Here is a 14,331-nt window from a genome sequence, read left to right as displayed (position 1 = left end):
AGAAAGGGGAGCAGGGGCTCCCCGACAAGACATGTGACTTTCCTAGTAACGCCTCCTGGGCCTCACATCTTCCACAGAGTGTGCACATGAGAGCTACCAAAGAAGTGAGGGGAGGCAGCTTTTATCAAATCACAAACACATCTGTCTGTTGGGGTGATGGAGGTGAGGGCATACTAGGGGCAGTGGTCAGCATTTAGTCCAGGAAAGCACATCGCTAGGGAAGGGAGTACAGGTGGATACAGCGTGCAAACCCCCGAGAGCCAGCTGGGCTGATGGTTCAGGTAGCAGTGGGCCATTGTGACTCTGGGGGATTAGGTTCCAATGCACCCGGAGGCTTCTCCTCCATGTCAAGCAGGTGAAATGCCTCCAGCCCTACGAAATGGGTAAAGTCTGAAGCTGACGGAAATTCCCCTTTATTTCCCACTGGGATCATAAATCCTTGCCAAGAACATCATGGAAGGCAGAAAACGCTCATAAATCATCATCAGGAAGGGCCTGTCTATCTTCATCTTCCGTGGGGTCTCCATGGGCAGCGTCTGGGCTCCAGAGCCTGCAGCCCCTTCTGAGCCCTTCTCATCCATCTTCAGCTCAGCCTTGTGTACAGCCTGCAGAACCAAGACACAATCAGTGGCTGCCGAGCCAGGGGTGGGGGGGTTGGGGTGCAGGGTGCAGGGTGTGGGGTGCGGGGTGTGGGGTGGGGCTGGCTATGCAGGGCCGAGGTTGGGAAGTCCAGACAGGGAGACAATTTGGCCAGGGTTGCTCAGCTTAGTCGTGAGGATGATGCTACAGTGGAAGTGAGACCAAATGGGGAAGCTCTCTGAGGCTGGCGATCTTCCCTGAATTTCAGGGGCTCCCCCAACAGTGAGAAGGCAGAAAGGGGCTGTGAAGTCTTACTTAGCTCAGACTGGCAGGTAGTGAGCACCTGCCTCTCCTGCTCAGAGGACAGGATCCCTCCCACAATCCCCCACCACAGTTCCCTCTCTAAACCCCCTCCCTTTACTACATGTAACACCAGCCAATTCCCTCACCTCCCACATTGGCCACACTCCTCCCTCAGATGGACACTCCCCTTAAGTAGAGGTTTGAATAAGAAATGTCCTCATAGGCTCATGTGTTTGAGCACTTCTTCCCCAGCTCGTGGCGCTCTTTGGAGAGGTTTAGGAGGTGCAGCCTTGCTGGAAGAAACACGCCACCATGGGTGGGCTTTGAGAGTTTAACCTCTCACCCCATTTCATGTCTTCACTCCGTACTTTCTGTCTGTAGATAAAATGCAACAAGCCAGCCACTGCTCTAGCAGCCTGTTGCCATGCCTTTCCTTTTAAGGACTGTCTCTCTGGAACCACAGACCATAGTAAATGCTTCTGTATGTTGGTTTTGGCCATAGTGCTTTATTGCAGCAGCAGAACAGAACCTAATACACACCTTTTGTTTCTGTTTCTGGAATCTTGCCCTTCTATGCCTCTTTAACTCCAAAGCTGGGTTGCTAACTATAAAATATATAGTTAAATTTTCATTCATGATAAGCTATGATTGTGTTTACTTTTGAATAGGCCCTATGCAATATTCTGGACACAATGGACATAATTATGCTACAAAACAATTGTACATTATGTCTTTGAATTTTAAATTTAACTGAGAGTCTTAAACTGTGCCTGCTAAGTCTGAAGACGCTGTCCACCTGGTTCTCTTTTCCTACCCTAAAAAGCAGGTTGCTACCTTTCTACAGACCACACAGCCTCTCTCTGCCTGTCTCCATGGTGTACTTTACTCCTTCCTTCTAGAAGGCTGTGAGACCTAGAGAGAAGGCTCAGGATAGATCCAGACTGGTTATGGGTCTGATAAATGTACCAGCACTTGATCAATATGCAATGCATTGAGCCATCTTTCAGTAAAAAACTACGTGAGTGGCAATTCTAGCTATAAGGACTGGAACCAGAGGCTCAGTGGTGGTTTGCCTGAGATCACAGGGCTGGCTGCTCTGATAGTGGCTCTGGCTAAGGACTCCCTAGTAGGAGGGGACAGTGGTCCAGCCAGGTGAGCTTACCTCTCCCACTTTCAGGCTGCGATGAGATGAGATTCTCTTGAGGTCACCATGCTCCTCAAAGATTTTGCTGATGCCGAGGTGGGAAAGAACCTTCTTCATGTTGTAAGTACCAGAGATGTGGAACCGGGGCACCCACACATCTACCACTCTGTGGAATAGAGAGGGACAGTGGTGAAGAGAAAGACACTGATCATCCAGGGTGGGTTCCTGGAAATATGGCGAATGAGACCTTTACCCTCTCAGCATTGAGGCTCATGGGTCTTTCTGTCCTTGGAATGAGGAAGGCTCAACTGTGGGATTTAAGACGCCTCATACTATCTGGCTACACCCTGTTTCCTGCTCAGCCTACCCCCAGAGAACTCATCCACTGGGAACATGAAGAGGCACTATTTAGACCAAATTTTAAAAAATGTTTCAACATCATTCACTCTCTATATAGAATTTATGAGTAATAATTTTAAACTTAAAAAAAAAAGCCTCAGGCTGCCCCACGATGGATGGTCTCCAGTCCACTCATACAGCGAGGGTAGCCATGGAGCCTCGGAGCTTGTTGATGGAAAGGTAGCTATTCCAAAACCCCAGCAGCTGTGTGCCTCCCCAAGAGGAAGCTTTCTGTTTCTGCCAAGGAAAACCTGAGCTTTCGCTCTGGAACTCTGGGCACCACGCTTCAAACTGTGTGAAGGCCCTGCCCTGAGTATACAAGCCAGGATGGAGGCCCCTGGAGCCTGAATTCTGGTATGTTCTACAGGCTGGGAAATCAGGCGTGTAGGTGGGCGGGGCTGGGCATGCATCTGTTTATGTGCTCCCTTCTCTTGGAAGAGAGGGTGGCCCTTCAGCCTCTCCTAGGCCTTCCATCTCATCTCCTCCTCTTCCTCCTCTGCCTCTCTATTGGCCAATAAAGGAAGCTGACGATGTTTAGGCTCGACTCCCATCTGCACTTCAAAATGACATCACATCTACCTGTCAGCCAAAGTGAGTTTGGCAAGTAGGGATATCAGCTCTTTGTGTGTGTTCTGATAAAAGGAAAAGTTCCCATTAGCAGTTGTGGACAAGTCCACTACCCTGAGGAGAGCTGGGGGGGGGGGCTCTTCTATAAAAGAGATGGATGCTACTTCAGGCCCAGAAGGGGCTGGGTGACAAGACACATCTCAGCTGAGGGAATCCACTTGTCCCTTTGATACCCAAGTGTCCATTCTTAAAGTTTCCTTTCCTATAGCCTCGAAGCTGTTCCTTAAATGCCACCTCCTCTGTGATGCTCTCCTTGGGTACCACCATCCAGCAAGACTCCATCCTCAACCCTCCCATAGCTCCAGTGTATCAACCTCAAAGAGCCAGTGTCTCACCAACTCCTTGATTTGTTCCCAGTTTCCTGCCCACATTTACAGAGCCCCAAAGAGGGCCGGGCCATGTACTAAGGCTAGAAGAAACAAAGAGAGTGTGAGCAAGAGGGGAAGGAGCAAGAATCTCTGTGGACCAGGCTCTGACATCACCTTTTTGAGAGCATGCTTTTCCATTTGGCAAAGATGTCTGCCTGCAAGCCCTGCTCTACTTGCTCCAGTTTGCCCTTGTCAGGAAGGACGAAGGTGGCTGTGATGTTTCCTCGGTAGGGCATTTCCAGGATGGTGCAGGAGAGCTCCTTGTCATAGGCCATGTCATACATGCCCCCTTTGAACATCATGGGCACCTTCACAGTCTTGCCTTCCGCTACGAAGAAATCTTCCTCTTTGGTTTGTTTCGGATCAAATTCATGCTGCCACCTGCCTTAGGAGTAAAGACGGACAAAATGGCACAAGTGTCTGGAGGCAAAGGAGGGAGGCCCGTACCCAGCTGATCCCTGGCCGCCATCATCCACACAGCTTCAGAGGGAAGAGATCTCCTCTATGCCTAGACCACCTCTGTGGAATGGACACAGGCCCTGGGACCCGGTTAAGAAGACCCTGGGACTAATGTCGCAGGCCTGGAGTGGCACGATACATTACCCTAGGGCCAGCTGCCCCTGAAGCTGAGATGGTTTATATTTCAACCGAGGGCTGGATTGCAGTTCCTGAGGCTGTTTGATTTTGTGAGAGTGAAAATGCTTAATTCAGTATTCTGAAGCCACTCTCAGGTTGCTGTGACAAAACCTTAGGGACAGTGTGCTGTGGGACCCTGCTGCAGAGCTCTGTCTGTATCTTCCTGTCTGTCTGTCTGTCTGTCTGTCTATTTGTGTGTGTGTGTGTGTGTGTGTGTGTGTGTGTGTGTGTGTGTGTGTGTTGCAGACTCTCACTGACAGGCTAGACTGACTGTCCAGAGAGCTCCTGTCTTTGTCCCCTAACCCTGAGGGCTAGGGTTAGGGTTATAGGTGTGTATCAGCTCGCCTGGATCTTAGTATATACGCTGGGAATCTGAACTCAGGTCCTCGTGCTTGCAAAACAGGGCATTTCGCCACCGGAGCTGTCTCCTCGCCCTCAGGATCCCTCTGTATTTACTAAGAGAGTGCCATGACATTGCATACAAACTTACAGCTGCATCATTTCTAACCCTCTGTTCTCAGCGCTTTGAGGGCCAGCTCCCTAAGTCCACATCCTGGCAGCACTTGTCTGAAAGGATGGCCTTGAACAAGTATCTTAATCTCCCTGGATCTCAGTCCTTAGTTGGTAGAGTGGGGATATTAGCAGGTGAGTCAAGGGGCTGCCTGCTCACTTAGCAGGATGAGGCTGCAGAGCTAGTCAGTTGTGCCTAGAGTGTGTGTTGAATGAATGCTCGTCAGGGTCACATCAGCACTGTGGTGACTGCTGCCCCTAATGTAGACTCTTGGCTATCCCAGATGCTTCCTTATCCCTCTCTGGTTTGGGAAGACTGTGCTTTCAGGCTACCAAGGTCATCACTTTCCTTGCTCTCAGTAGTCACCAGTCTTCCCATGGAATGTGGAGTCCCTATTTGGGACCATGTTGGTGAGGCAAGTGATGCCTTTGCTGGAGATGAAGGATGTTAACCTTGGCTTTTCCTTTCTCTTTTTCTTCCTTTTGTTCACATTTCCAAACCCTGTGTATGTATGTGCTGCGTGAGAACAGATGTTGGAAAGCATTCATCTATATTCATTCTAAATCTTTCCTTTGCCCTTAGCGAATTCTGAAGACTGATAAAGGAATGAGGGTACCAACCGAAATGTCCACCACCACCACCATCATCACTACTCTACCCTCCCCCAACCAGGGTGACTCCTCATGAAGCAGGGTGCATAGCAGTAGGCCCTGGAGAAGTGGCTTCCCGTTCTTAATTACTAGCTTTGGAACTTGGAGTAAATAATCTCTCTCTCTTTCTCCAATTTTCATCTCTCTCTCTCCCCTCTCCCTCCCTCCCCACCTCCCTCCCTCCCCTCCCTCTCTCTCTCAGAAGCAGAAACTCCAAATTCTAAATCAAAGCAAATGAGGGCAATCAGGCACAAAGAGAGCACACTTGTGGAATAATCTAGACTTTGCAGTGCCTACTTCCCCATCATTTCCAGTCTGAGTCACCGAAACCCTTTGATGGAGAGGGCAGAGTCCTGGCCTGTTTGTGACATGGGGGTTTAGACTCACAGAGCAAGGGAAGTCCCTCTACTGTCCCCATACCAGTGTGCCCCTGGCCTTACCTCGAAAGTAAACATAGTTTGCAAGAAGCATCACCGTGCCTGGGTCGATGTTTTTGACCAGGTTGTTGATTCTGTTGTGGGTTTTCTGACTGATGTATCTGTTGATATCCCTCTGAGCGTTTTCAAAGTCCTGGAAGTTGGTCTTCACCAGGTCCGCATCATACACACTCTTAGTCAGTTGCAGGAACCTCTGCTGGGGCCTCAGCTTCTGGTCCATAAACAAGGCGTTGCCTAGGTCCATCTCTACGTCCTGCGTCTTCTGTTTGAACTTTTGAAGGATGTAGTGGAAGCCCATGTGCAGGTCCCTGTCCTCCATCTCCTTGAAGTTGAAACCTTCCTTGATTTCTTCCAGTGTGGAGTCCTGGGCCCCCAGAGACAGCATGGAGAAGGCAGTAGAGATGCTCAGTGGAGACAAGAAGATGTTCTGCCGAGGAGTGTTTCTGGCCAACTTCTGGAGCAGCTTGAAGCCAAACTGCATGTTGTGTCGAGCCAGCTCTCGGGCTTCCTTCTTGCCCCTCCACTTTTGGACCTTGCTTGGGGAGTCATACATTTCTAGGTCATCTCTAACCTGCAGGAGGCCTTTCACAGTGAGGAGACCTGCCAGGAACAGGCCCAGGCCCAGCATGAGGTTCATTGTCCTTGTAGATTATCCTGTTGAGCAGAAGGTTTGAGGTTACTGTGAGGAGAAGAGAAGCCCATTGGCTCCTGCCTTAGCCACCAGGGAGAGCGTGGGAGAAGACAGTGGCTGTGGGGTGCTGAAAGCCATTGCTGAGTGCTTTAAGATTCTTGATGGCGTCTAATCTTTGTCATCTCCTCGGAGACTAGAAAGCATTGCACCTGTTCCCTAAGTGAGAGGACTGAACATAGAACACCTTGCTTTAAATTTTTTTTACATGTCTTTCTTTACTGTTCTGAGCACACATGCACATGAGAACACACACACACACACACACACACACACACACACACACACACACACACACACACACAGCACACACACCACACAGCACACATGCGAAGATCAAAGGACATTTTGAAGGAGTTAGTTCCCTTCTCCCATCATGTGGTCCTGGGGCTTATACTCCGATCAAGCCTCATGGCAAGTGCCTTTGTTGCCTAAGCCACCTTGCTAGCCCTCTGCTCTTGCTTTTGAGCCCTTCTCTCTTATCTGTGTGTGTATAAATGTATATATGATGGGCATGAACATGTGCACATGTGTGTGTGTGTGTGTGTGTGTGTGTGTGTGTGTGTGTGTGTGTGTACCCACACATGCGGCTAGGAGAGTACAACCTGGGGTGTCAGTTTTTGCTGTCTACCTTGTCTGAGACCTCTTGCTCTTCATTGTTGCACAGGCCAGACTCACTGTCTCAGGAGCTTCTGGGCCTTCTCCCATCTCTGCCTGGCATTTTGCCATAGGACATGGAGATTAAAGACATTTGCTATAGTTCCTGGCTTTATGTGGGTTCTGAGGATTCAATGCTACCATGGCAAGTGCTTTACCCATGGACCCATCCACTCAGGCCCTCTTTATCTTAAGATAGAAGTGTCTCATTGTCTTTGAAGACACTCTACTCTCCACAGTAACAATATATTGCAGTGTGGCACGTGACTGGGAACAGGCCAGAACAATACTTCATGCTTTTGCTACAACTATTTCATGAGTGAGAGTGGGACTTGACTCAGGACAGTCAGTGACTTTCCTGGGGAGACACAGAGTCCCACAAAGAATGAATGCTCTAATGACAAGGCCCCAAACCTGAACCTAGCCATGTCTCCCACAGGTAGATTGAGAGAACAGACACAGGGATGGAGAGATAAGTGGAGAGTCACATTTAATGACATCTTGAGATCCTGAATCAATCTTTACCTGGTACCCACATGCCACCATTTCCCAAACCAAGACAATAGATTTCCATGTTGGGGTTGGCTGGCTTGAGCTCACTTTGGTTTTCTGGAGAATTCTTAGAGATCAAGCTCTCTGTAGAGGACCCTCTGGCCTGCATGAAATGAGTACCGTCCAGAGAAAAACCTCAGTCTTCAGCAGTGATTTTTTTGGGCTCTTCATATGTAAACAAAAGCAGGCCTCTGTGTAGATGTCTGACTTGCCACAATGCTTTCCCATTAATATCCATTTTCCGGAGTCCATGGCCCATGGGAAAAGGTAAACCACTTAACAGTAAACACTCTCAGGACTCAGCTGATAGCTGTCTTAGAGAAAGCCTATGGGTAAGCAAGGGACCACTACAAAAGGGGAGGGGACAGAAAAAGGATGTCAACCAGGTGCCAGCCAGCCTTGATCTGGTCCCAAAGCAGGATCTTAAGAGGTTCTGACCCTTTGGGCATAATTAGAGAGTGAGTGGCTGTGGTCTGTCCCTGGGATTCAGGATGTGACTTACAACTTCCTGAGACAATTGGCTCCTGTCAACCAGCAGAGATTTTTATAGTCAGGGAGAGGAACCAGGACCTGCACAATGCCACTGGTCATCAACAGTATTTGCTAGTGCCACTGGCCATCAACAGTGTCTGCTAGTGCCACTGGCCATCAACAGTGTTTGCTAGTGCCACTGGTCATCCACAGGATCTGCTAGTGTCACTGCACATCTGCTAGTAACACTGGGCATCAATAGGATCTGCTAGTGCCACAGTGTCTGATAGTGCCAACTGGTCAATAGGGTCTGAAGCAACTAGGTCCTAGGATCTGGTACCAGGTATGGGTCCAGGTGACTGAGCAAATGACCAGATGCTGGCACAGCACATGGATGCAGAGTGTCATAGCCCCCAGGTCTTCCTGTAGTCTGTGGATGTAGTACTGTGGATTTGATGGCCTGCAGCCCATCAGAGAGGTCTTTGAAGAGTTTGTGGCACACACAGTATTGGGAAATTCTATGGGCACCGATTGTTATGTCTTAAATCTGGACTGCTCCCCTTGAGCTCCTGTTTTGAGTACCTGGTCCTTAGTTGGTTCCGTATTTGGGAAGATTGTGAAACCCTGGACTTGATGTTGCTACTAATGGGTGGACTTCACGGCCATCTCTGCCCCTGATACAACTCTATGCTTCCTTCCATCCATCCTTCCTTCCTTCTTTCCTTCCTTCTTCCTTTCTTTTTCTTCCTTCTTCCCTCCTCCTCCTCCTCCTCCTCCTCCTCCTCCTCCTCCTCCTCCTCCTCCTCTTCTTCTTCTTCTTCTTCTTCTTCTTCTTCTTCTTCTTCTTCTTCTCTCTCTCTCTCTCTCTCTCTCTCTCTCTCTCTCTCTCTCTCTCTCTCTCTCTCTCTGGAGACAGGATTTCTCTGTGTATTTCTGGCTGTCCTGGAAGTCACCCTGTAAACCAGGCTTGTATAGAACTCAGAGATCCACCTGCCTCTGCCTCCTGAGTGCTGGCATTAAGGTGTGCACCACCACATCCACTTGTTCTCTGCTTTCTTATCCCATAAGATCTTAGAAGGCTCCACCAACCATACACTCCCCATACCTTTCCTGCCATGGTGGACTGCAACTGTGAGTCAGAATATCCCTTTCCTTGGTGCAGGTATGTTGTGATAACAGCAAGAAGCACAATTATGAGTTATCCAAGCATCCATTCTTACTTTACTTGCCCACCCTCTATGGAGGACTTACATGGATCTCAGGGACTAGATTTCTGTCCAGTCTCTAAGGGAGAATCAGAAGGAAGCAATCTCATCTCCCCTACTGTGTGCCTTGGGAGTCCTGACTCAGTGAGGGCAAGCACAGAGAGGGGCCCGTGACTCCAGCGGTCCACTGCAGGTGAACCTCAGAGCTGTGTGTTGGCATGTGTTGGTACTATCCTGTTTCCCCTGGGTCCAGGTTTTTAAGACAATTTACATTCTCAGGAATCCCATTTGGTTATGATTAAAAACTAATTTGCTATTGTGAGGGTCTGGGCAGAAATAGATTATCGAAGAGAAACAATTTAGTCTGTAAAGATGCTTTGGATAAATTAAAGAAAATAAGACTCAGCTGGGTGACGGTGGCGCACACCCTTAATCCCAGCACTCCGGAGGCAGACAGATCTCTGAGTTTGAGGCTAGCTTGGTCTATAGAATGAATTCCAGGACAGCCAAGGCTACACAGAAAAACCTCTGTCTCAAAAAAAATCAGAAAAAAAAGAAGGAAGGGAGCAAATGGGACTGGAGCTCAGTGTTCTGTGGGCTGGGCTGCTGACACAGGCACCCTGGATTAAAATAGAAGCTTGTGTTGCTCAAAGTGGACTGCCACCCTGTGTCATTTCCCAATGCTGAGGAGTGGAAAAGATAAGCCAAGACACTCATACAACCGACAGAACGTTCTCAGCAATGGGAGTCAGGGCCACACACAAGCCTGCAGGAGCCAGGTGCAAGTCACTGCAGGCAGGCCAGAGCCTGGGCCAGCCGGGGGAAGGCAATTGTTGACTCGGCTCCAGAAACACTCTCTGCTATTCCCACTCCCAGGCTAGCTCTTTGTGGAGCTCCACTTCCAGCCCCAATGGGGGCTCTCTACAGTGCCAGGTTACAGCAGTGAGGACTGGCTAGGGAATCGCACGCCTGGGTGCTGAGCTTCTCTCTTCATACGCTGTGATAACCCTTGGGGCATCAGCATCTTCATGTGCTAAACAGTGCTGGAGGCGGGGTCAGAATTTGGTTTCTTCCCCACAAGATGCTACTGCCCAGCAGGTGCCCCACCCCTCAGGACATAGCTACACACTGACCACACCTCCCACCTCTACAAGCCCGTGACACTGCCACTATGATCCCTTCAGGTTTCCTGCCCAGCCCTGCCCTTGACCTTTTTCTTCCAAGCAGCCCATGCTAGTCCCATGTTTTCCACTCATCTCCACAGGCCCTAAACTGACCCCAATTTGTCAGATGGGTGAGATACCTAAGCAGGCTATTTCTTTTCTAATTCTGGCAATTAAAATAGTAGGGCAACTGGTTATTTCCCAATAAATAGATGGGCTAGCTCTCTTGAATTGAGTAACAGTTTACTGGGTTGTATGCTGGAATCTGTATGTGGTTCTCCTTTCTGTGGCTGTGTGTATTTAAGAGTGTGTTCATTACTCAAAAAAAAAAATCACATATATAAAAATAAAAACAAGAAAAAGAAGATTGACACTGAAGAAACGTGTGGGACACACAAGGGAAAGCCAACAACAATATTTAGACTTGCTGATCATTTGCATCCCACATTATTTGAGAAATCCATAAATTCACTCCTCCCCCCATTTATCCCTAGCTGGGGAGAATCTACTGGGACAAGTTACATTGCTAGCTTCAAGCCTGTACATGATGCCAGGCCTTGCTGAAAGGCTCTCAAGCTGGGCCATGGGCACTGCTTCCTTCTCTATTGACAAAGCCACAAAGAAGTGCGATGGCAGATATACAGATTTTCTCCTGCTGATGTATACTTTCAATCCTAACTCTTGGAAGGCTGAGAGGCAAGGAACTGCAAACTCGAGGCCAGGCCGAGCTACATTGGGGGAGAGCTTATCTAAGTAAGTGTGTGTGCATGCATGCGAATGTGTGTGTGTGTGTGTGTGTGTGTGTGTGTGTGTGTGTGTGCATATGTAATGAATGTATAAAAGAATATATAACCCTTCTTTTAGTATCCTGGTGGGTTTCAGTTCTTGTGCGTAAAATGATATGGTCTACTTCAAATCATCTCTACATTGCAGACAATTCCTACATAATATGCATATTCTCTGGCAGCCATCATCACCCTGGCTGGTTTAAGCAATACAAGGAGAAAAAATAGTCTGTGCATTGACTGCTGGTGTAAGTGTTGTCTTCAAAGATTAGCTGGCCCATGGAAGGTCAGATCTATGTGTGTGGTGCCTGTGGGCACAGAGATCAACTATGGTACTGGTGGGTTTGCAATTCACTTCTCTGGTTAGTAGCAGCTGTCTGGAGAAGCCGGTCATAAGCAGAACATGTGAGCAACAGACAACCTAGACTTTGGAACCACTCATTTTGGAATAGGGACCCCCACCTCACCCAACTCTCTCCTAAGGCTGTGCCTCTTTCCTCCCTGTTGAAGCTGCTGACCAGCTAGCCCTTCTCCAATCAGTGAGAGCAACTCACATGGCTACTTCTGATAAGTTCTCACTCATCGTGAGCTTTAAGCAATCACAGAGTTCCTGCTCTGTGGGGGCATCCCAGGTTGGCTGCCGACACCAAACACCTTTCTTCCCCTGCCCACAGGAGCCTGCACCCTCTGAGGCCTCAGCTTTCCTGAGATCTTTCCTGGAGTTTCTCAGTATGCAACACTTGGATCTGTCCAGTGCTCTACCTGGAGCTGAGAGATTTGAAAGATCCCTCCCAAAGATGCACCAAAGTAACTCAAAAGAGGACCAGTAAGACATCTTGGACATGCTTTAGGTTCACCCAATTTAAGGGACTGATATTGTTTTAAGATAAAACTAGAGGCAATCAAGATGGCATTGTTATTTTCCCATGCAAGTTTAGAATTAAAAGAAAAGTATCTTTTCCAGCTGCTGGAGAGAAGCCCCACAAGAGTCCGTTTCAATGCTCTCTGTAATGCACTTAGTCTTTCCTGGAGAGCAGGGCTGGAATGACCCCAAGTGTTAATTTGACCTGTAGAATTTTCTTCTCATTCTTTTAAGACCTAGTTTTTGAGTGCTGAGTGGAAAGATATACCCTGTAATCCCAACACTCAGGAGGCCAAGGCAGAAGGGTAGACAGTTCTAGGCCAGCTTGGGCTACATATTAAAACACACACACACACACACACACACACACACACACACACACACACACACACACACACACAGAGAGAGAGAGAGAGAGAGAGAGAGAGAGAGAGAGAGAGAGAGAGAGAGAGAGACACTAAGCAGGCGAGGGGGCAGTGCGTCTCTTTTTCTCCATGAACTTGTAAGTTGATGGAAGCTTCCTAGCTCAGCTGGCTCAGCTGGAGGCAAACAGAGCCACCAAAGCTAAGTGGAGCCAGTCAGAGGTCAGGGTGGACTCTGGGTAGGAGGACTACCTTGCCTCTGAAGAAGATCTCCCTGATATCCCCAGGCCCCCTTGGCCCCAGTTTTCTTCTAAAATTTTCTCAGAAGTAGGTATTCCTGGAAATGAACCAAGCTTGCACTGTGTCTGCCCTGCACTCCTCCCCTCCACACAGTAGCAACCCTCTGGCATCTTCTTCCAGTGCATGTGGGCTGGAAGGTACGATACCCTTCAACCTTGCAGCTCTGGAGTAGGCCCCAAAGGAACACACTAGAAACTCCAAATCTTTCCAGAAAGAGTTGCATACTTACAGTGCATCCAGGCTCCGTCCACAGGGCCAAACGGACCTGCCTGGCTTGCTCTGTTATTTATACCTCCAGGGCCCCCTGAAGAGGCAGAGTGTAGCCAATTGAAGCAGCCGGCTGAGGGGCAGTCAATGAGCTTCCAGGAGCAGTGGCCACACCACTTCACTTGAAGGATCCTCCTCATCCCTGGAGCCTAGACACAGTGTGATATGTGCAGACCACGCCCAGTGGGCAGGAGCTGCCTTAACACTGGCCCCTCATGGCTTTTGCAACGTTTTAGTTTCCCAATCACTGCTTGGAGATTTGAGAGAGTCAACAGGCAGACTCGCCTTTGGTATTGACCTTGAAGAGTCTCAACCTTTGCAAAGGTTGAGAGCTGTGTGGTTGGTGGGGGGGAGTCATTCCTTTGCCTCCACTCTTGTTTTATTTTGCTATTTTTTCATGCTAGTAGTCAACTCAGATTCTGTGGTGCCTGTGAAGCTCCTCAGGAGGAATGGTCTGAGTATGGGTGAGCAAATAACCAGATGTAACCATTCCTGTTGGGGTAAGAGAAACCAAACCCCTCAATGGTAGCCTTAGCCACTGACTTCATGGGACTTACAATCATCGTGGACATATATCTGTGCAACGTACTTGCATTAGGTTAATACAGGTGAGAAGACACAGCCTAAATGTGGGCAATAGGCTTTAGTGGGCTCGATTCTTTAGACTGAATAAAAAGGAGAAATTGAGTTGAGCACCAGCATTCATCTTTCTGTTTCCTTGAGAGCGGGCTGCGTCGTGTTGTCATGAGGGCGCCACACCATGGACTGTCCCCTCGGGCTGTGAACCAAAACCAAACACTCCCTTCCTTCAGTTGGTTCTGTTAGGTGTCCTGTCACAGCAGCGACACAAACGTCTGACACAAGCACATGTGCCAAAGTCTGGAGCCATTTAAGAGAATGACTCTGTGTGTCTCTGTCCCATATTTGTTGTGAATATGCTTGGATTTTGCTCCCTCATTTGCTTGTCTGCATTTCCCAGATTGGATATTCCTTGGGAGTTAAATCCCAAACATTTAATATAAAGTCAAACCAATATATAAAATTAAGAAAATAAAGTCTTCTTTCTACTTTTCTCACTTCCACAAAGTCAGGAGGATGATGTCAGCACCTTCTAAAACCAATGGTCCTGGTTTGGAAGAGCAATGGGCCCACAGGTCAGTTTCCAATTCTGCTGATGAGCTGCCATACACAACAGACTCACCTGGGTATTCCTTTCCCACAGTAGCTTCTGTGATCCTGGAAGATGTGAGCGTCATCTCCAAAGTGGGGCTGAGCAGTCGGTAACCCAGGGAAGGATTTATGGAGCAGCTGCTCATCTTCGATCATGATGTAGTCATGACTCTGGTCATTGAGGCTGTGGGAGTG

At 48.6% G+C, this 14,331-nt stretch overlaps 1 protein-coding gene across 1 annotated transcript; it reads right to left on the bottom strand.

Moving 5' to 3' along the window:
- Positions 1 to 397: 397 nt before the first annotated feature.
- SERPINA12 (serpin family A member 12) lies at positions 398 to 13,125 on the bottom strand. Its single transcript, XM_084793334.1, has 5 exons — positions 12,929 to 13,125; positions 5,658 to 6,308; positions 3,535 to 3,805; positions 2,045 to 2,192; positions 398 to 605 (listed from the first exon to the last, which is right to left on the bottom strand). Exons 2-5 carry the CDS (start codon positions 6,289 to 6,291, stop codon positions 414 to 416), a joined length of 1,245 nt encoding a protein of 414 aa, XP_084649460.1. The 5' UTR covers positions 6,292 to 6,308; positions 12,929 to 13,125; the 3' UTR covers positions 398 to 413.
- Positions 13,126 to 14,331: the final 1,206 nt, after the last annotated feature.

This window comes from Acomys minous, assembly GCF_964271855.1.
Source record: "Acomys minous genome assembly, chromosome: 8".
NCBI lineage: Eukaryota > Metazoa > Chordata > Mammalia > Rodentia > Muridae > Acomys > Acomys minous.
Note: the sequence above shows the minus strand (reverse complement) of the source record. Positions and strands in the feature narration are given on the sequence as shown.